The 24615-nt window shown below is 35.1% G+C and overlaps 1 protein-coding gene across 3 annotated transcripts; it reads left to right on the plus strand.

The window, feature by feature from the left end:
* The first annotated feature begins 332 nt into the window (after nt 1–332).
* On the plus strand, nt 333–17015 carry LOC118349558. 3 transcript variants are annotated; one of them, XM_035694506.1, is made up of 3 exons: nt 333–1653; nt 15786–15924; nt 16082–17015. In XM_035694506.1, the coding sequence occupies exon 3, from the start codon at nt 16110–16112 to the stop codon at nt 16833–16835; it is 726 nt and encodes a 241-aa protein (XP_035550399.1). In that variant the 5' UTR covers nt 333–1653; nt 15786–15924; nt 16082–16109; the 3' UTR covers nt 16836–17015. The 3 variants fall into 3 exon arrangements, with proteins under 3 accessions (XP_035550399.1, XP_035550393.1, XP_035550396.1); XM_035694500.1 differs by having other exon boundaries at nt 335–1653; nt 15786–17015; XM_035694503.1 differs by lacking the exon at nt 333–1653 and adding an exon at nt 12552–12598 and having other exon boundaries at nt 15786–17015.
* The last annotated feature ends 7600 nt before the right edge of the window (nt 17016–24615 follow it).

Here is a 24615-nt window from a genome sequence, read left to right on the forward strand (position 1 = left end):
CTTTAGGCTGAAGATTTTTTCAAGTTCAAAGCTCGAAATCCGAATTTCATACCTGGCTAGGACCGGGTAGGCCCGGATTTTGTGAAACCCAACCCATGTGAAGCCATGACCAGATCTTTCATTGAATCTTGCTAGGTACAAGCGGTTTGGAGCACCAAATTGTGTACCGACGCTGACATATATTTTTTTATTGAAAAGAAAAATAAAAGAAGAAAAATTTTTAGATAAGAGAAGATCCTCTGTCTCATAAAAATTATTTTCATCCTCAATTCATATCATTTTATTAAACATATAGCATCGATATGCGATCTGGTGCGCAAACTCGCTTGCAAAAATAATTTCCTTTTCTCATTCAAGTGTTTTTGAGTGGGATGTAGTCTGAGGGCTGGGCCCGTGTGGAAGCTCAATTGAAGAAGGAAAAACAAGGCCCAGGACTTCCAACTAAACGGTGCCGTTTGTGCGGTGTGGTGGGGAACCTAAATTCTTTCTCTCTTCCTCGCTCACCCCTTCTGCGCCGCACAGCCCACTCCCCCTCACCTCTCTATCTTTCAGCCATCTTCCCTCTCCGCCGTAGCCGCACCCCACACCACTGTCATCGGCAATGTCTCAGGCAGCCATCCGTAAGGCTTCCTCCCTCTCTCTCTCTGTCACCTTCTAACTCTTGCGGGGTTCCCTGTTGCGATGTTGTTCCAGCTACCGCTCCGCTGCCACCTTCGTCGCTGTGATGCGCCGTCGCTGCTTATCACCGAACAACCTCAACCCCCAGCAGATGCCGCTCTCTCTGTCATGCCCTTCTTACCGTAGGGCTGTCTCCCTCACTCTCACTCTCCCTCTGTCTCGCATCCTCTCTTCCCTCAGTCTAGATGTCGCCGCCATCAACCACCGCATCGTGACCAACAACCACCAAGTCGCACCCCAACTCCCTTTCTATCTCACGGTACACCACTTTCCTCCCCTGTTTTGCACAGTGACCACGTGGAGCCCTAAACGACGCCTCCTCTTCTTCTTGCCCGTTTCTCTCTCTTCTTTGTGTTTTGCCGCTAGCAGCCGTGCCTGGCTACACGTCATTCTTCATGGTTCTTACTGCGCCATTCTCCACAATTCTGACTGTAGTTGCCATGAAACTCAGCTGCATCGCCGTGCACTGACGCCTCAGTCTTTCATCTTTCTGTGTTCCTCTCTTTCAGTCGTACCCTCTCCCTTCCGTAAAATCTCTCAATCTCTCTCTCTGTTGCTTCTGCCCGTGGGTTTAGAAATTCTACCTTGGTCTCCGCCGTGCGACGCCGAGGACCGCCGCAGTTGGCAGCTGCCTCGTGGTCATCCGAACGCCCCCCCACATTGGCCCCTTCTCCTCCCAGATTCATACAACCCGAGTATAGATCCCCTTTTGGGGGTTCTGCTCCGCCGCCAACCGCCACCCTTCGCCGCGAAACCTCCCACCTCCATCCTTTATCCCGACGGATCTGTCACCCATTAGAATTTTCCCAGTCGTAGGCCCTTTATTTCACCCAGATCTGACCTTCCCACTGTGCGCCGCCACTGCTGCCGCCGTGCTCCGCCCAGCAGCCGCCACAACACGACAGACGCACCCACTGACCCGCGGGATGCTTTAGTCAGCGCGCTCGATCCTCCAGAATTTTGCCCTTTCGCGTTGTAAGTAAATTCCCGACTCTTGAATTACTAACGTGGAAAACTGTCACTAAATTATGCATGCAGTATGGTTGTGAATGAAAGTGGCCGGACGCCTGTTGATCGTTGGGCTATAATAATGTTGTAGTTGATGATGAATGTTGGCCTTGGGCTGGGTGGAGTGTTGGAAATCGCATGAAATGTGATGAATGTGTATTGTTCTGTGTTATTTTACTGTAATATGCCATGCCATCCAATAATTATCTGTCATACATATGCATTCTTAATGTCATTTATTTGTTATTATTTTATTAAATGTGCTATGTTTCTCAATTGTGCTGTGATATTGGAAAAATTGTGATTTTGGTGTTATAACAAAAATGAGGATTTTTTTGGGGACGTGCGTATCACGATCCAAAGTCGAGATAAAACATTATCTTAGTTGAGCTCTTTTAGTCACTTGGGAGCATGTAAAACTGAGTGACGTGCCTTGGACTGTTGTCAGGTGACAATAGGCTCGACAGAGACCTAGGTAATATATCTAAATTTGTGGCGCCCTTGACCCCACGAACAAATGGGTAGGAGTTGCAACGTCGGAGTGTTGGCTGCTCGGGTCACACACCCCAAGCGCATTGTGAAAACAAACGTGTGTAAGCAAGCAATGTATAAGTGTGCTATTATAAAAGCAACGGAAAAAATAAAAAGTGCAGCCTGAAATGCTACAATACCATAAATTAAATAAAATAAAAATTACATCACCCAACAAAATAAACCATAAATCACCAAGACTCCCAAACACCGACATAAAATAATACAGTCATCCAACCAACTAAAAGGAAAACACCAATCAACCCTACATAAAAGGAAAATGTAGTGAAGGGGATTCTTTGAGTCAACAAACATGCAACAATTTCTCTTTGAAAAAGGTCCGAATCTAAAAGAGAAATTCACAGATTTAAAGCTTTTCCTTCGTAGAAAAAGAGAGACGGAGAAATCAAAATTTAAATCCGATGTTATTACTCAAGTAGTGTTCGAGACCGTACCTTCGCAGTGATCCTAATGAGAGGGGGGTGATTCCGGACGCCGTTCTTGTGGGACAGACTAGCTACTAGCCCTATAGTTACAGAGAGAGAGAAGAGGGACGAACGAGGGAGAGAAGGTTGCAGGTCTAAATAGAGAAAAAAGAACAAGGGAAAGAGAGAAGGGGACGTTGATGAAAATAATAAAATAATAGGATGGATGATGAATAGTAACTCACCAATAATGGAGAGCCCATTAATTTACTGTAGCTCACATGTTAAGCTTTGGAGTATTGGCTAGTCCAATGTAGATTTTTTTTTTCATATATAGTCAAATTATAGACTTGCATTGACATTTGGTTAGTCCAATGTCAATGCTCTTATGTGATATCACATGTGGGACGCTTTCAATAGCGATAATGATGATGATGCATGAATTTTTTTATTTTTATTATTATTATTATTTTCAATTATACAAGTAGAGTAATGCATGCACCCTTATGATTATAAGGAGAGAAAGGAGAAGGTAAAGGTATAGCCATACTTCTTTTGATAAGTAATAAGAGAATTTTATTGACAAGTAAATAGCCAAGTATACAAGATGTATACAAGAAAAAAATACCTAAATACAAACTAGGAACTAGAATAGGCTAAAAGTAAATCATGAAGATTATCTTCATTCAACCAATACTAGAGCCTTATCCCAAATACACTAAGTACCATAAAAAACTCTATATCCCATCTCTCTATCTTCAAAGTATCGTTCATTTCTTTCCAACCATAAGCATAAGATCAAACATGAAGGGATCATCGTCCATATAGAACCAATTTAATGACTCCCCTTAAATCCTTGCCAAAATGCTAAAAAATTCACTACTTGCTTAGGCAACACTCAAGTAATACCTATCTTACCAAAAATTTCATCCCACGAAGTCAATGGTACGTTTGGATAGCGAGAAGTTTTGAGATATGTTGTGAATAGTTATGAGTAGAGATTCGAGTGGGTTTGTAGGTCTCCATTGAGAGTATTTTGAGTTATTTGGATATATGAAGTATGTTGAGTTATTGACTTTGAATATGCAGTTAAAAAAGGTGTGGGTCATATCAATGATTGATTTTATTAGTAATGATTTTATTTATATATTATAGTGATAAATATAATGGCATAATAAATAATCCCCAAGACCTTTAAAAATATCATTTGATTTAAAAAATGCAAACATTTTCGGTAATATATTGAAATAACAAATTTGTATATAATTACAACTTATAAATTCATGATTTTCGGTAACGTGTTATTACAAATTAGAAATGCATGCTTTTCGGTAACGTATTGAAATACAAATTTTGAATTTTATTACAAATTAAAAATTCATAACGCAATGAAATACAAATTTTATATATAACGTTAGAGAAAATTATTTAAATAAAAATTTGTAAAAATCAATTTTTGGCTATATATTATGATCTGTTTTCAGTGTGCTATTTTAGAGTTTTTTTTTTTTTCACTCCGAAACTTTTTTAATTAAACCCATTTTAAATTGCAGGGACGTTCTCATGCGCCCCCATTATAAATTTTTTCTTGTATATATGCTCATAAAAACGATAAAAGCCAATATACGATCTTCTACATCTATTCTATTCTTATACAACTTCAACATCAGTTGCATTTTTCATTTAACAAGTATGATAATGATGAATTTTGATTTAAAAAATTAACATTTATATAATCATATATTATAAAATTGTGAGTTCTCCCATTTTTAATAAAATGGGACTGACTACACACCCTTAATTTCAACCATAGTTCATTTTTTTTAAACCAGAGTAAGAAATTGTTACCTTGAACCATGTGTCTTAGATTGCTTTAAATATAAGGCGCCACCCCAGAAGTATGTGTAGGTGCAATCACATCATGAGCAAGGTTACATAGGGCACGCATCACTGCATAAACATGTCGATTAACAGTTTTACTAAAGTGTTGAAACCGGTCGCCTGTGATTTGTTGAACTTTGGCATGTCTGACTGTGTATGCAAACATTGCCAAAGCTTCCTCCACAGAATATTCTCTTGTCGATTCGAGATATTCATTCATCCGCAATGTATTGCATAACGCTTCAAATGCATATATTTCCATCTGAAACAAGTTTCAACAATTATTCGGATGTCCGTTGAGAATTTCAACTATATAGTCTTGTCTATGTAAGCCGATATTATGTTCTGGCATTCGCTCAAATACTAGCAGTGCGCTTTCCTCTACTATTACTATTGTAAGTATGGTCATGTTATCTCACATCGATATATTACACATCCTCCAAAGTAGGTATTCATCCCACGTTGGAGATTGGTTACTACTAGATATATCATGCATTCTCCAAGCTTCGTAATCGTCCCACCTTGGAGGCTAGTTACACTCGATCCAACTTCGGTGGTGTTGTTTGCCTCCACTTGCGACTCGTCATCTGACCCACTTCCAAAATCCATTTTGCGGTGTGAAAAATAATTATGGCCAATAACACTTTGAGTAATAATAATTTGCACATAATAACATTGTCTATGAATTTCCCCGGAACATGTCAAAAAGTATAGAAAACATTTCGTATAAGACATGTCTCCAATATGTTACTAAATAATCTTCTTATTTATCAATTCTAATAACTAGTAATTTTTTAATAGAATAACAGTAAAACACTCGCCAAATAATGCAAATTAATAAAAGTTTCAGCATTCATAAACTGTAATAACGTGTTTATTTGATAGATACTCATAAAATTAAACACACAACAATCGTTAGGGGTGATAAACGGTCCGGTCGGACCGACCGTTTCGGTCCGGACCGAGACTTATATTGGTCCAGTCTGGTCCACATTTTAGAGGACATAAACTTTTCGGTTCGGTCCACGGTCCAGGGTTTTTCCGGACTGGACTGGATCGAATGAAAAATTAAATTTTTTTTTTTTTTATATATAATAATTGTACAATTAACAATATAAATTTTTAAATATATTATTAATACATGTTAATATTCTATAAATTAACAATATTTTATATATATCTTCATCTAACCTATCACTATTAACAATATAAAATTTTAAATATGTTATTAACACTTGTTAATATTCTATGAATTAACTAATATATAATATCAATTAGTTAATTATATAATAATTATATAAATTAATAATATAATTTTCATCTAATTTATTATCATTGACCATATAAAATATTTTTTTATTGAGTTTGTTACATAATTCACATTAATAAGTCACTTAATTTAATTTAGTATTTTAAATAAATTTTTTTTATTAATTATTTAAAAAAAATAGGTCGGATCGACTAGACTGGATCGGACCAGACCGATAGCTATCGATCCGGTTCGGAAAAATGATGGATCGAAAATATTCCGTCCATCGCCGGTCCGGACCAGACCGGTTTGGTCCGGACCAGACCGGTTTGGTCCGGACCATTTGCAGCCCTAACAACCGCAATAAATACTAATATCCTAAACAACTCATAAACAACAGTGTCAATGAAAATAACATCTGCAATAATGAACGTAAGATCAATTAGGTAACATACATATGCTACGTCACTCCAACCCCCAGATCCAATCAATTTTGCGGTCCGGGGGCATCATTACGAACATATCAACTGCCTTATCATGCATAAACTGAGCTATTGCTTTGTTATGCATGATCAATATCTCCCGGACCGCAAAATTGATTGGATCTGGGGGTTGGAGTGACGTAGCATATGTCTGTTACCTAACTGATCTTACGTTCATTATTGTGGATGTTGTTTTCATTGACACTGTTGTTTATGAGTTGTTTAGGATGATAATATTTATTGCGGTTGTTGTGTGTTTTATTTTATGAGTATCTATAAGATGAACATATTATTTAAAGTTTATGAATGCTGTGATTTTTATTAATTTTCATTATTTGGCAAGTGTTTTATTGTTATTCTACTAAAAAATTATTAGTTATTTGAATTGATAAATGAGACGATTATTTAGTGGCATATTGGAGATATGTCTTATACGAAATGTTTTCTATACTTTTTGACATGATGCGGGAAAATTCATAGACAAGGTTATTATGTGCAAACTGTTATTTCTCAAAGTGTTATTGGCTACAATTATTTTTCACACCGCATAATAGATTTTGGAAGTGGGTCAAATGATGAGCCGCAGGTGGAGGCAAACAACGCCACCGAAGTTGGATCAAGTGGTAACCAACCTCCAAGGTGAGACGATCACGAAGTTTGGAGGAAGCGTGATATATCTAGTAATAACCAGCCTCCAACATGGGACGAATACATACTTTGGAGGATGCATGATGTATCGATGTGGGATAACATGACCATGCTTACAATAGCAGCAGTAGAGGAAAGCGCACTGCTAGTGTTTGAGCGAATGCCGGAACATAATATCAGCTTACACGGACGAGACTATATAGTTGCAATTCTCAATAGACATCCGAATAACTATTGGAACTTGTTTCGGATGGAAATATATGCATTTGAAACGTTATGTAATACATTGTGGGTGAATGAATATCTCGAATCGACAAGAGAGGTTTATGTGGAGGAAGCTTTGGCAATGTATGCATACACAGTCGGACATGCCCAAGTTCAACGAATCACAGGAGGCCGGTTTCAACACTAGTAAAACCGTTAATCGGCATGTCTACGCAGTGATGTGTGCCCTATGTAATCTTGCTCGTGATGTGATTGCACCTACAAATACTGCTGGGGTGGTGCTTTATATTCAAGGCAATCCAAGATATTATCCATGGTTCGATGTAACAATTTCTTACTCTGGTTTAAAGAAAATGAAATGTGGTTGAAAATAAGGGTGTGGTCGGTCCCATTTTATTAAAAATGGGAAAACTCACAATTTTACAATATATGATTACAAAAATGTTAATTTTTTAAATTAAAATTCATCATTATTATATTTGTTAAATAAGAAATGCAACTGATATTGAAGTTGGGTAGGAATAGATGTAGAAGATTTTATATTGGCTTTTATCGTTTTTATGAGCATATATACAAGAAAACATTTATAATGGGGGGAGGATGAGGATGTCCCTACAATTCAAATGGGTTTAATTAAAAAAATTTTAGAGTGAAAAAAAATTTCGAAATGGCATATTGGAAACAGATCATAATATATAGCTAAAGATTGATTTTTATAAATTTTTATTTAAATAATTTTCTCTAATACAAAACAATATATGAAATGCATAATAATTTTTAATACGTTATTGGCACCGTCGTCCATTCAAATAATTTTGAATTAGAGTTCTACTATATAGGTGCCTACTGTTCACCCATCTATCGCACTCCATTCGACGTGTATTTTTTTTTTTTTAATGAAAACGTGCGTTTATCTTTTTAGTTTGATTTCAATTCCTCCCAGGAGCACGCCGTCGCCGTTGCCAATGCTTAGGTAACCGTCTCTCGTCCCGCTACCGTCTCCCTTCCCCCGCGTTCTGCGTCGTCGCCTTCCCCCGCGTTCTCTCCTCCACTCCCCCAGCTGGTGTCCTTTCGCCGCCGGCCTCACCATCTGCCAGCCCCGTGCGTCTCCATCACTCCGGAAGTGCGTGGGTGGCTCCATCACGGCGTATAGCACCGAGTGACGTTAAATCCACCGAGTGCGTGGCTCCTCCACTGGGTTGCTGCTGCCGAGAGCCACTGTAAGGGTAAGAAATAAAAAAGAATGAGTTTTTATTTGATAAACCGTGACGTGGAGTACTCGTGGGATAGAACCGGGTTCGGGCACGTCAGGAGTGCGGCGTGCGGTCAGGGAACCGGGGGTTTGATAGAATATTTCTTTGAATTAATACATTATATATAAAATTTGTATTTTAATGCGTTATGAATTTTTAATTTGTAATAACACATTATCGAAAATCATGAATTTATAATTTGTAATAAGATACAAACTTTTTATTTCATTACCGGAAATGTTTGCATTTTTTAAATCAAATAGTATTTTTAAAGGTCTTGGGGATTATTTATTATTACATTATATTTATCACTATAATATATAAATAAAATCATCATTACTAATAAAATCAATCATTGATGGGATCCACACATTTTTCAATTACCTATTCAAATGTCAACATACTTCATACATCTAAACAACTCAAAATATTCTCAATGGGAACCACAAATCCACTCCAATCTCTACTCACAACATTTCTCACTACCCAAACGTACCATAATCACCTCACAATGATGAAATAGATGGTCAACATTTTCACTATCTTTCTTACATATGAAGCACCAATCCACAACAAATAATCCACGCTCTCAAAGTATTCATGGTAAAAATATTTTTGTAGTCAAAATTTTAAGGAATGCCAACAAGAAGAATAATGCTACCTTATAAGTTAATGCCTTATAAAAGGAGCTAACCGAAAATCTGGAATTTCCAATGTGAATACACAGCAAACTATCATCCCTTCCCTAAACAATCTTCATATTATTTAAACTTCAAAAAAAAAAAAAAATGACATTCACTTCCTAATCATGTACATCTCCAATAAAATTTACATTCTTTTGGAAATTGTTGTTTAAAAATGTAAAGGAGTCGGACCGATAAAAAAAGTGAAGGAGTCAACTTCTTGATCTCTTACAATCCCAAGGAGGGAGGGAAGGATAAACATTCTTAAGAGTCGTATCCCCATAGTAAATATCATGCCAAAAATTAATCATTGTCCCATCACCCACCTTGTATTTAAAATGATTGACAAATTGGCTCCAATTCACCCGAATAGACTTCCACAAACCCACCTCATACACACTTCTAACTTCATTAGAATACCAACTCCCCCACATTCTCCCATATTTAACATCAATAATATTTCTCCGTAACGCATCTCTGTCAATATGATACTGCCATAGTTATTTCTCAAGTAGAGCTTTGTTGAAAAACTTCAAATTTCGAACCCTCAATCATCCATAAGAAACTGGTGAGCAAAGCTTGTTCCAACTTATCAAGAGAAACTCTTTCCTCCCCAATACTACCCCATGATTCCAAAAAATCCTCTCAATTTTATTGGCCACCCATACAGACCAAGGAAGAATAGAAAGGAAATATGTTGGAAGATTAGATAACGCACTTCTAATCAATGTAATTCTTCCCCCTTTAGGTAAATATATCATTTTCCAACTAGTCAACCTTCTCTCAATTTTCTCAATCACACTATTTCAAATCATCAAAGATTTGTGAGGAATGTCTAAAGGAAGACCAAGATATCTCATAGGTAATTGATGAGACCAGAGCATTCACAATGGTTTCTTTATCCTATCTTTCAAAATACATCACCAAAATTCACTTTTTTTATTTTACATACTTCCAATAAGTCATGCATTAACTTATATATTTTTTCTTTATATCATTTAAATATTCTTTTTTTACTATTTTTTATTTATTTCAAATATTTCTTCTAACAACCAATGAATTTGCAAAGGAGAAAGAAAATAATTAAAAATATTTTAGAGTTGTGAACAATATTCTCTACATCTAGAGGATTACTGTAGCAAAATGTAAAATAAAGATCTAAATACAAAATCTTTTGGAAGGGTCTTTTGATCAACCTTCTTTATATTTTATAGAAAAATGTATTTTACATAAGCCATTGTGAATGCTCTTACAACCCAAGAGATTAGTCAAATCCAAAATATTCAATACAAAACCCACTGGAACTATCTCATGTGTGCTTAAGCTACATATTTACATAATTTCATATATTATTATATTTAGAAAAATAAATGATCATTCAATAAAGAATCATCTTATAGTAATAAATATGTCACATATTACAAATTATCATCTAATAAAGAATCATCTAATGGTGATAAATATGTCATATCTTACTTAGTGAGATAAAAGTATGATGATGGTGTGGTGTGTAGTATGCCTCTTATATTTATAGCATAGAGTCTTAATATTGTTATATATAACTAATCAATGCAAGTAATATTTGTTACTTGCATTGATTAGTTATATATAACAAATAGTTACCAAATAGCAAATAACTTTTTGGGAGTAGAACTCATTACTACTTATAACTTCAACTATAAGCTATAAACCTTAAAGTTATAAACTATATTTACCACCGCAATCACAAACATGTACTACATATATATAATGATAATGAAGATTGATGTCTCGGCATGGATTTGGTAACTATTTGTTTAAGGTCATGTTTGGATACAAAAAGTGTTTCATCTCATCATTACAATTTTATCAAATTTTTATAAAAATATAATAAACAGTTAAACTTTTTCAAATTCCAAAACAATAATAATATTCTAACAATATTTTATTTAACTTTCATTTCAACTCATCTTATCTCAATTCACTATCCAAACATTTAAAGTACTCTCAAATATGTTACATTTGTTTGACAACAAATTTAAAAAGTACTCTATAAGGTAGAAATGATGATTATTTGATTTGTTAACTATTTTTACTCATTGACAGTTTTTTTAAAATTAGAATTACCTTCCGCATTACCCGAAAAAGCACATTTAAGTAAAAGCATCAAAATGACCTCAAACGTAATTTTTTGCTTATTTGAAATAAAAAATACTTTAATATGTAACATTCAAATGACCTAATCTTTCCATTAATAGAGCTTTTAAGGCAATTTAAGTGTTTTTTAAGACTTCTAATGCAACTCCAAACAAGCTCCGTTCGATTGCTAGTATTTTGGAGATGATTTTCTTTAACTTCCACATATCAGATGTGAGAGTAAGTGCAAGTTTGGTTACTTTTCAGGGCTAGTTTATTTGCAAATCAAAAGTTAGATATAATATCTTAATTTTGTGAAGAATACACAAAAAATAATTATAACAAAAGAACAAACTCACACCAATAAGATAAATGCAAGTTTGACAATAATCTTTTCTAAATAAAATGAAGTGAGAATATATACACATACAAGGTATTAACTATAGATGTTAGGAAATTGTCGTGCATTCAAAACACTAATGGACATGCAGTTCTATAAATTATGTTTTTTTATATTCTTTAGTAGACTAGAGGTTTGAGTCACCTTTCCATACTCGTCAATTCTCCATCCCGTTCTCTGAGTTTTTTTTATCAACCAATAATTTTTTCCTTGTTTTTGGCCAAATCCTATAATTAAAATAACATGTTTAGCTATTCGTTCATTATTTTGATTTTGTGATCTTTCATAAATACTTTATCATATAATGGGAAGAAAAAAAATTGACTATCGCACATAACACATAAAAGTTAAGATAGTATTTTGATTAACAAACAAGGACTACATTCTATTAATTTTACATACATTAATATCATTAATGGTCAAACCAAATCAATAATTCTTCCTAGAATCTTTAGACGAGCTTGGATTTGTTTTGTTAAAAGAAAAACTTCTATTATTATATATAACTAATCAATGCAAGTAATATTTGTTATGTTAATATTTGTTATGTAAATGTCAATCTACATTTATATGATACTCGTCCCAAATGGACAAACATAGCTTCTACATCAGTATTATTATGAAAGTTAGAAGTTAGTTATATTTACTCTTTTGTATTTCATAAATTTTCTATGCACGTTAATCGAACTAACTACAGGCTGCTTGTTAACCATCTCAAGAAGTTCAGATTCGTTTTGATGATTTATCCTTATTATAGTAGCAATATACACAATACTCTTTTTTTAGAAGAAGAGAAAATATTGAAATTAATTTCTTGTTGCATGTATGCTTGAAAATATTATAGAGGAAAAAATATATATTTCAAATATATAATCTCTTCTTTAGTTTTGGATTGCAAGGAAACTTTTTTTGAAATGATGATCCTTCTTCTTTTTAATTCCATTCCATTGGTAATGTCATATTTGTATTGCAGCAATCAATAAGTTCCTGGAGAGAAAGTTCTGATAGATCTTCTTCCAGGTGATTGATTTTCATTACAGTAGAAATAATATTGACAATTCTAATTGCCCAACAACAATCTGAAAAAGGAAGAAATTAATAATAAAATAAAAATAATAAAATAATTAAGATAATATGTTTACTATTTGTCAAAACATACATTAATAATTTCAAACAAAATGAATGAATAGTTAAGATGAAGTGAACAAACGACCAACTTGTGATCCCGCTTGGATGCATATATATTACATATATATATATATATATATATATATATATATATACTAATGAATTAAATTTTCAAAAGCACAATGCCATGTGTAATTTAGAAAATATGTATTATTTTTTAAATATCATATCAAATGTAATATTATATGATGTTTAAAATAAGACATTTTTTCAAAATTACACGGTGATGTTTAAAATAGTAGTACTGATATGATGTAGTAGTATTTTTTACAAGCAGGCTCACGAGTTGGTCGATCATATAATATTCTTTTTGTTTGAAGTTATTGCATGTTTTGTCAAACAATAAACTTAAAGTCTTAACTATTTTATTATTACCTTTTTTTTTTTTCAGATTGTTGTTGGCAATTGTAGTTGTCAATGTTATTACTGCTGGAATGAAAATTAATTATCCGGAAAAATATTTATTAGAACTTTCTGTCCGATAGTTCATTGATTACTTTAAAGCAGATCAAATGCTACCTTACTACTATAATATTAAGAGAGTATTTGAGTGGATCCAATGCAATGAAATTAGAAAGGAGAAGTATTATTTTTTCAAAGACAAAATTTTCATGCAATTCAAAATTGAAAAAGAGATTATATATTCGAAATATATATATTCCTCTATAATATTTTTCGAGCATATATGCAACAGAAAATTAATTTTAATATTTTCTCTTCTAGAAAAGTGTGGTGTATATTGCTGATATAATAAGAATAAAATTTCAAAATGAATCCAAACAAATATTAATAGAAGTTTTTGTCATGATTAGATTGATTATTTATATGAAAGTAGAATGATTTTTACATAACAAATATTATTTGTCATGATTAGTTATATTTAATAATAGAAGTTTTTCTTCAAACAAAACAAATCCAAGCTTGCCTATAGAGTCTAGGAAGTATTTTATAGATTTGGTTTGACCTTTAGAGATATAAATGTATTTGGAATATATTCTTTGTTTGTTGGTCAAAGTATTTCCTAGCTTTTATCTTATGTCATGTGCTATAGTCAAATTTTTTATAGAAAACTTCATTGATATTTTAACAATTTGAAATTTTTTTTTCTTCCCATTATATGATAGAGTATTTATGAAGGGCTACTAATCCTAATAGTGAACAAATAGCTAAACATGTTGTTTTAATTATAAGATTTGATCGAGAACAATGAAAAAATTATTTGTTGATAAAAAAACTAATGGAGAATGGATTGACAAATTTGTGGGCATGTAAGTTGGCTCAAAACTCTAGTCTACTAAAGAATAGAAAGAACATAATTTATGGAACTGTATGTCCAATAATGTTTTGAATGCACGATTATTTTGTGACATTTGTAAGTGCTAACTTGTATATGTATATATTCTCATTTCATTTTATTTGGAAGATATTATCATCACTTGCATTAATCTTATTGTTGTGAGTTTGAGTATTTTCTTTTGGTATAATTTTATTTCGTGTCTTTTTTACAAAATTAAGATAATTTATCTGCTTTTGTATTTGCAAAGAAACTAGCTCTGAAAAAACAAAAATTCTACTTACAATCGGTTTGGGGAACCTCGGCATCACCGTGTCCTACTTGGCACGTTTCAAAAACGGTGTCGTTCTAAATTAATTAAAAAACGGTTGAATCTCCTCCAACATCCCCCGAATTTGAATCCCCCTCTATCTCAGTCGAAACCCTCATCCCCATTCTCTTCGTCTTCTCCATTCCCATCGTCTTCTCCATTTCAAAGAGTCTCTTCGTCTTCGATTTCGCTCCCAAGAGCCATGAACCCTTTCGTCTTTCCACAGAGCACCGAAACCCTAATCCTCAAAAAAATATGCTTGGTTTGAGATCTCCCCTTTGGAATTTACATATGCTAGAGCCTATTATTTGCCTTACCTCTCTAAGCGAGTATAGATATGACAGTTTTTGTAATAGGTTGCCTAAGAGAACTGGAATCGTTGAGCTATGTAATTTTAAGCCACTAATGAATTCATTAGTGGCTTAAAATTACATAGCTCAACGATTCCAGTTCTCTTAGGCAACCTATTACATATTGGATCTCTTCTTTGCATGCAGTCTACACTCTATATACTAAATTGAGGTCACGGCTATCATATTTTTTCCTAAAATAATGTGTGAATACATAATATGTATAACATGAGATTATGCATATGCTTGTCTTAGAGAGTTGGATGTGCTAAAAAATTCATGCCAACGTTTGAGTATGTTGTAATTCTTAAGCGGTGTCTAGTTCTAATTTATAGTCTCCCTGAGTTTTCCTTTAGTAACTCATGATCCATATCGCATAATTTGCCTTTGGGTGTGGCTCAACCTTGAAGGAGAATTCCTTAACTGCTTTTCCTGATACGACACTAATAGAACATTGAGTGTTTGTTGCCTACTAAAATAATTGTCATTCCTGCGGAAATAAGTACTTTTTTCAAAGGAAATGGGCATTGAGAATTTGCTTGGTGATGCCAAATTATCTCTCCTCTTGCATTGAAAAACTTTGCTTTTCTGGCATTTGGACTTGTGCTTGTGGTAAAGGTTAAGACCAATATTCCTGCTTAAAACAGTATCTTGATGCATTGAACCACTATTAGTATAGATGGTAAACATGTATTATCGATTTCATTTTCTGTGAAAATTGAATATAATCTTGATGTGATTTGAGATGGTTCTCTGTTTTTTCTTTTGACACTAAGAGTTAGCACCTTTAATTTTTTTCGTATATTAACTGGCATTTATAAGCTTAATATCACTTACATTTATAGAATTGTCTCAACAAAAGACTTTGAACGTTTTTGTCGTTAGTACTAGTTCCCCTTTTTCAATATATTTACTTTCTTAAATTTGACTAATGCTCTTAGCATTTTTGCTACAGTTGATCCATATTGTCTAATAGTCTGCTACTTATCATTTTAGGTTACGTCTTACCTTTTATTTTCCTAACAAATTGACATTAATTTCTAATTTGCTTTATTATGCCTACAGACAAACACCATGCGACGTGTATGATGCCGGCCAACTCCTGCTCCCGACCAATCACTGTTCCATAATGCTTGGGCTCAACAACTATACACTGAAAATTTTTCCAAGCGCAATCCCATTATTGAGCGTGAAGTCAATCTAGGTGAGCTTGAAGAGACAATACTGCCACATATCTTTCAGTCTTGCCAATGGGTATCATTAACCACTGATCTCCTCCCTCCGTCTGCGGAGTTAGTCCGGGAGTTTTACTCCAACATTCATGCCATGGCACCTGATGGTTCCTTTGACGTTACTTTCAGGAATATCCAAATCCAAGTCAGTCCGGGCATGTTAGCTGATTTGCTTAATGCCCCTCGTGTTACCGAGGCCCCATATCCGTATGCTAGTACCTCTGGTCCTAGCAACCCTGCTATCTATGCCAAGTTGTGTGGAGATGAATGGGCTTGGGATGGTCGGACACCCATTCCTACCAAAAAGTTCACACCTGACTATCTCCTTCTTATTAGGGTCGTCCTTACTAACCTTTACTCAACCAACCATCATAGTGATGTCGACCTTGACAGAGCTACCTTGCTTTATGCACTGATCAATGACGTTCCCATCGATCTGGGAAGTCATCTTTGCAAGGTCATTTTAGAGACTCATCAGTCCAAAAAAACTCGGTCGGGATTGCCTTTTGTGAGTCTTGTCACTCGTATTGCTTTTTTTCACTCTGTTCCTATTCCAGAGACAGAGCTTAGAATCCCTCTGAAGACTCCAATTGGTCGTCAGACCATCCAGCTCAGTCGTGCACACATTCGCCGATGGCCTTTTGATGATGAGGATCCTGCACCCAGTTCACACCCATCCCGTGCAATGCCATCAGGTTCTCAGCCATCTAGCTCAAGACCATCCACCCTTGCACCAGAGCCGAATCAGTCGGGAATACAAATGGTGCTTGATTGTTTGAGCCGCATCCAGACTCGTCTTGACCACATCGATAGTCGCATCGATAGTCGTCTTGATCACATCGTTGCTGGTCTTGAGCAACATCGCCCAGATGCAAATCATTGATATTTTTATTTATTTATCTATCATAGGATACAGGTGGGTGGGATATGTTGTACAGGTCATGAAAATTGTATTTTTCTTTTTACTATCTTCCATGTAAGTACCCCTTGAAGAACTTCAAGTTATTCAGAAAGTTAAAATCATTATCACTGTTGATAGTTATATCTCATGTCCATTTTGCAACAGCTTTTTTATCATATGAGAGTGAGCTCCTTTTGCTCCAAATTATTGTATTTCTTCAATTAGCCTCCACAAGCCCTTGTCCCTTCTGAAAAATCTAATAATAATGGTAATTGTCAAGTTAACTATGATAGTATCGAGAAAAAACTCATAATATAAAGGAAAATAAACAACACATGAGGGGAGGGAGATAGTTATCTTAACTATTAAAAAAACATTTTTCTTACTAGGATAATTATGCACATGAACATGGACAACACAAAATCAGAGAGTTTCGAGTGAACCTCTCGATATAACAAAGTTAGAGACTCACGCTCGATATTCGCTCGATCATAGCTCGAGCTTGAACTTGATAAAGCTCGAGCTATGATCGAGCGAAGGTCGAGCGTGAGTCTCTGGTACTTCTCAAGTCGAATTGAACCAGGATAAACCAAGTCAGAGACTCACGCTCGATATTTGCTCGATCATAGCTCGAGCTTGAAATTGATAAAGCTCGAGCTATGATCGAGCGAAGGTCGAGTGTGAGTCTCTGGGACTTCTCAAGTTGAATTGAACCAGATAAACCAAGTCAGAGACTCACGCTCGATATTCGCTCGATATTCGCTCGATCATAGCTCGAGCTTGAACTTGATAAAGCTTGAGCTATGATCGAGTGAAGGTCGAGCGTGAGTCTCTGGGACTTGTCAAGTTGAATTGAACCAGATAAACCAAGTCAGAGACTCACGCTTGACCTTCGCTCGATCATTTATTTGTAAAGGTTCATTTTAGGAATGGTTTGTATAGCATGGTATTTGCTGCATTTTGGTTCTGTTTTGCAAACTGAAAAAATTCAGTTTGCTTTTGAACTTGTATTGTAAATTATTTGGAATCACTTGTGTAAAAATGGGACTTCAAATACAGTTTTTAGTTGTAGGAATCAATTTGGTGGGTCCAATATAGAAGCAAAGACGCTGTTATTATGTACAAGATCCTTAAGGTTTAATTTTTTTTGTGTTAAAATGCAAATAATTCTGAACTGGATGCCTCCTTCCCCGGGTATCTATATAGACGACAATTGATGTCTTCTGCATTTCTTTTCTTTCACAGGGATTGGCAATTCAATTTGATGTCTTTTGATTTTCTTTACTTTCACAGGGATTGGCAATTCAATTTCATGTCTTCTGCTTTTCTTTCAAGCCGATTGTGATAAACTCATATGTTATAACGTACGTAGCATTCTCAGCCGGATAAATTCTTTATTTCCAAATAAACCATACATACAGATAGAGACCATCGTTTAAGATAAGTTGCAATTCGTCAACTGCCAAATAATCCTCTCCAATTGCCAGACTACTATTTTCCTGGGCATAACTCAATTCAAGCTTCATATCCCGTTAGCAAATGCAGTATTCCAGATGGAAAGTACTATTATTTTCTTCATCAACTGATATTCATTTTTAGCACATAACAGAGAAGAAATATAACTCATAATATTTAAAAATATTCATAGCCATACTTCTTCAACATTGATACATATTTTGATCCTCAAAAGTTCTTCTAACTCCCAACTTTATGAGACTTTTGGAATACATGCATTCAAAACTACCTCCCAACTTTATGAGACTTTGGAAATACAAGTATTCAAAACTGCTTCTAACTCCCAGAATGATATCATCAGTTTCCATAATTCCTGTCAAGCAAAAGCCAAATTAGACTGTCCTTCTACGTGATGATAAAGACTACTATTATTCTATACACAACCGGTTGTATATCCAAAATGGAAGAAATAGACCCATTAACTTTCAAATTTCACATATAACTAGTAATCATATTACAATATACCTCATTTTCTCAATAATTATCAAGGTTCAACCTGGATGGTGCCAAACATGGATGGTTGCAAACATTTCAGCAAGTGAATTCTACCCTGTGAATTTTCAAGGACTCAACTTGGATACATAAATGAAAACATTTTATAAGAAGAATAATATTATATGAAAACATACACACTTGGATACATAAAGGAAAAAGAATAAGAAGAATAATATTATGACAACATACCCACGATAATCATATTATTGTCGTGGTTGTAATCCATCAAACCCAAATTGCATCTGTAAAAAATATTAACTCATATTAATATTCCGTCGACTAATGTCATTAAAATACCATTACAGTTTGGATCCACTTACGCTTTCTTGACTTTGAAATACATATTCTTGGGATTGGGTTCCACTAACATCAACAACTGGTATGGTGCCAAACATAGCGCTTTCTGGGATAGCCTGATCATAAATACTTGTAAAATACGGTGCAATAAATCATAACTCAAATATAATTTTATACTTATTATATTACCTGCACGTGGCCAACATTGGAGACGTCCATACTAGAAGGGCCAAATAGCCTCCTGCAAGTGTCAACGACTGGTGTATCTTCCACTTCTCGCTAATAAAATAGTAACCAATTTTTCAGATAGCATATATATGACAATGTACATAAACAAAGTAATATTACAAATTTTTACCTCTTTGCGTTTTCCCTTTCCTTGTTGTTTCTTCATCTTCTCCTTAACCTTCCGCAGCTCTCTCTCCATCCTGGATGCTCTCCTTAGAGATGGGGGTCTGCCTTTTCCTCGCACAACATGTGGAATGAGTACTTTTTTTGAACTACTTATTGTAGTTGTGTCCTTAGCATTTGTGCCATCAACATTTAAACACTTCTCAGTCATCAATGGAGGTCCTTAGTTCGCTTCATACAGCTCAATCATTGCATTTAACTTAGTCGTTGCATCCTCAGTATGCTTTTTTGAACTCGCCGCACAAGTAATCATCTTATAACAGATATTCAACAGATTTGAATATCTATTAGCATCTTCCCATTGATCCCCTACATCATAGCTGCTGTGGATTAACGTGTATCTTCTTTTGATGTCCTTCCTCCTCGATCCAAAATGTACCTATCTTGTATTGTCTTAATCCCGTTACATTTGAAGACGTCAAAGATGTGCCGGCATACTATCCCCCTCATTTCAAATAAACCACAAGTACACTTGGCGACTGCATCGTCCTCACTAAAATCCACTGAATGGGTAACTAGCTTAGTGAAATCTTCGACATGAACTTCATCCTCTACCCGATAGGTCTTCATTGTAGCTTCCGCTTTAAGTAAAACTGGGTCCAAGTCAATAATGCCAGTAAGTTGTTGTTGGACTTCCCTGAATTTAGCATTTGTGTACAAATCTTAATATCTCTTTTCAATCCGAGATCTAGAGATGCAGGGAATTGTGACATTAAATGACTGGAAGTCCACAACATTTTCGTTCTCAATCTTTTTTTTCATGCCATTATCATATTGATCGACAAACTCTTTCAAGTTTGTCTTAGCATGAACATAACCATCAAAGAAGGCATTCATGCTCTAGCTACGCTGCGTTGTACTCATGCCAGCCCAAAAAACATTCTTCAAGAATGCTGGTACCCAATGCTCACGCTCAGTGTATAAACTCTGCAACCAGACATTGTCATGCAAGCTGTACGTGCTAATCAACTGATCCCAACATTTCTCAAACTCATCCGGCGTTTGGGTATCATATACACATTTCATCAATGCAGTTTTCATTCCAGTTTTGTAAGAACTGTAACAGCCAAGCTTTTCAGGGACTTTTTTCAAGATATGCCATAGGCAAAATCTATGTCGGCTTTCTGGGAAAACTATTGCAATTGCATTTTTCATGGCTCTGTCTTGGTCAGTGATAATAGCCTTCGGTGCTATACCATCCATACACTACAACCATGTTTGGAATAACCAAACGAATGTCTCAGCGTCCTTAGAGGAAATCAAGCCAGCTCCCAACAAAATTGATTGCCCATGGTGATTTACACCAACAAATGGCGCAAATGGCATCCCATATCGGTTGGTCAAGTATGTGGTGTCGAAAGTTACGACATCTCCGAAATATTGGTAGGCTGCTCTACTACGGGGGTCTGCCCAGAACACATTTTTTAACCTCCCTTCATCATCCAAGTCCATTAGTGCAAAGACCCCCAGATTTTTAAACTGCATCCGTAAAAAGTAGTCTCAAAGTGCTCCAGCACCACCTGCGCCCAATCGTAGATTTCGTGCCTTATCGATGTAGTTACGGCAATCCTTTTCCAAAAACGGAAGGTTCTCAAAACCTCCCGCGCCAACAACGAGAGAGCCGAAACTCTTATTCATCTGGATGCCTGCCAAATCATTAGTATCTAGGATCCTTTTAACAGATTCACTCACTTCTCTATTACATCAAAAGAAACGAGATTTCTTTGGACTGAGGCCGTGGTTGTGGATATTGTGAACTGTAGTCAGCCGAAACTTTCCATCAGCAACTTTTAAGACATTAATTTTTTCCATACATTCATCTTTCCTGTCGGTCGTGGGTTGGCGACATTTATAGTCCTATTCCGGGCCTTCCCTCCAAGGGCACAGGCAATGGTGACATATCTAACAGTCTGATCCTCTCCCATCTCACTCCTTTTTGTCATCACCCCAAACCCACATTTCTTACCATATTCCTTATAATAACTCATTAAATCTTCTAATGAGTTAAACTCCATCCCTGAGACTAGCTCATCATCACCATCCATTTGCACTTTCTCTGATGTTTCGGCACTACCAGAATCAATTTCTTCTGCATCTGGTCTATCAGAATGAATTTCTTCAACTCCAGAAGATGTAGCTTGCAATTCAGTTTGCCCAACTGAGGGTCTATTATCCTGGGTACCCAGAAATCTGCTTGTAATGGAGGTATTGCTGACAGACAACTGGCCTTCCATGCCATGTTGAAACGTGTAACTAGCATTTTGACAAAAAAGAAAAAAAAGTACAATTAAACTCTTAAAAAAAACCAACAAAGAATTCAACTTTTCAAAAGAACCAACTTATTAAAATTAAACGGAAAACATGACACCACCTGTACATTGCTTGGATATTGGTTGACAGCGGGAAATGGGAGAAAACCCGGTGACCACGCAGGCACTGGTCCATAGTAATCGTGCATTAGGATGCTTGGAGAAGTTGATGCTATGTCCTGAAATGTTATTGGATAAATTATTGATGTGTTGAGAAAATAAATATCAACTTATCTTGAATCACATGTTATTGATATATTAAATAAAATAACATACCGCGGATGGGGGTCCATAATAACCGTGCATTGGGATGTTTGGAGAAGTTGTTGCTATGTCCTAAAATATGTTTGGAAAAATTATTGATGTGTTGAGAAAATAAATATCAACTTATCTCAAATCTAATGTTATTGATATATTGGAAATAAAATAACATACCGCAGATGTAGGATTTGAGTTAGATGGTCTTAAAGTAGATGGATGTTCTTTTCCTTTTTCCATGCTGAGAGAGAGACAAATGCATGTTCTCAATAACAATATTGTATTACACCAACAACATTAAAATCTATGAACTCGTACAATAGATCTCATTTAAAAAAAAAAATTAAATATTTCAAATAAATGTAACTATGGTTGCCCCACGTGTTCATCACACTCAAAAAATTTAAATATTTCAAATAAATGTAACTATGCTGGCTTATATGTTCATTGGAAGCACATGCTTGCAGTTTTTTGAGTTAAATGTTTATTACCAGAAATAGAATGACTATACATGCAAATCACACTCAAAATTAATGAACATAAGGAATTAATTAAGAATTTTGATGCTTCTGGTTTTTCTAGTGTTATTGGTTTAGGTAGAAATGGAATTAAGTTATGAAATCAGAGCCCACACAATTATGATAGCAGAGTACTTATGGTGTTTGTTTTATGTCCATTGTAATGAAACTTATGTCTTATTTCATAATCACATATAAATTTCTTGCCTTTTAGTATAGTGGCTGTGAGTATATTCTAAACAAAGAATCTTGGACTTAAATCCATTTCATATAACTCAATGATAGCGTGCATCTAATACAAAGTGAAGCAAGTATTTGTGGCATTTAATTTTAAGTTATTTAAATTATAGTTGCCCCATATCAATTCGACTCAGTATTTGTGCCATTAAACATATACTATTAAAAGCATAGTTGCCCCATATCAATTCCACTCCATAACAAGTTGGTTCTTAGGCACCAGAGTTGCACATGAAGATCCACAAGCATGGGCTTGGTCAATAGACTATGGGTGGGCACATGTAGATCCATCTTAGCTCAACAATTAGAATCAAAGAGGCTTCTTCTATTTTCTAGAGGTTTTGCTTGCTTAAACTCCTCTTTTATTAAATGATTAATTTATGAAACAGAGAAGTAGGCTTTGAAAAGTAAAATCTGAAAACTAAAGCTTAACTTGTTACTTGATAAATATCTAATAAATTAGAAGTAAATACGAAGTTAATGCATGGAGAAATACTATAGCAACGGAAGACCATGATAAACATATATTTGAAAGGAGGACCAAGTTTGTATCTTTCATGAAAATAAGTACTGCATAATATCCAGAAGAGACCAAATCATTTCTGTTTCCATAATGTTTCTACAAAAATTATGCCGAGAACAAGTGCATGGCACTTCACCTGCTTCTTTTCCGACCAAAAACATTCATAGATGTAACCTACAAACAACACAGTGATTCAGAAGATTTTCAAATGTTCCAAACTAAAGATATTTGGACTGGTAAGAGACCGTAAGAGTGGCCTTCTCAATGATGTGCAGGTCACAAAATCCATACCTAACGAAGACTTCAAAATATATAGCACGACTATATTCGAAGTGGGAAACAACCAAATAAGCAAGCAAAACGCATTTTCCAGCAGCACGAACACGGGAGAAAACAATCATATATTTGAAAGGAGGACCAAGTTTGTATCTTTCATGAAAATAAGTACTGCATAGTTTTTAACTCAAGAAAACACAGCAGAAAAGAAAAGAGACAACATATTCTTGTCGATCGGAGCTGAATACAAGCTATAAAAATAGAGTTGCACTACACCTATTTGATAAAAAACCATAGAGAAGAGTTGAAGAATTTGGACCGAGTGGAATTCATTTCATAGCTTGTATTTCCTTCGTACAATATGATCAACACAGTGCAATATTTATAAACTTCATTTAGTCTATACAATAGATTTCATACCTTCTATTTCCTTCATACAATGTGACTGTCAAATTGCAGAACGATTGCACTGTTTGCGGCTACTCAGATTTGGATAGCCCAACCCAAGTCGACGGCGGCTCAGATCTGGAATGTGTGACGAACGGCGACGGAACAATTGGTCCACAGCGACGGTTCTTGGTTCAGAGAAGGGTCGGAGGTTCAGGCCAAGTGAAAATTTTTGTTCTTATTTTTGTTTTTTGCTTTCCCTCCTTTTTCTACTGCAGATTTCAATCGCTCGAGTTTGTTTTTTAAATAAAATAATCAGCTGACGTGGTAGAGCCACGTCAGCCGATTGCGCGCCGGTTCCGCACTAGCGGTTGTATATAGAAGTATTGCTGAAAAAAAATAAAACTTGCAATTACTAGCAATTGAACACGCTACGGTCTTAAATAGCTTTAAAAGCTCTTTAATAGAAAAATTAGGTTGTTTGAGTGTTACATATTAAAGTATTTTTTAATTTCAAATAAGTTAAAAATTACGTT

The sequence above is a fragment of the Juglans regia genome, chromosome 1 (genome assembly GCF_001411555.2).
Source record: "Juglans regia cultivar Chandler chromosome 1, Walnut 2.0, whole genome shotgun sequence".
In the NCBI taxonomy this organism is placed as follows: Eukaryota; Viridiplantae; Streptophyta; class Magnoliopsida; order Fagales; family Juglandaceae; genus Juglans; species Juglans regia.

Bases quoted from the DNA above. Each gene is read 5' to 3' on its own strand.
- LOC118349558 (XM_035694500.1), top strand. From the start codon at position 16,047: ATGGCACCTGATGGTTCCTTTGACGTTACTTTCAGGAATATCCAAATC.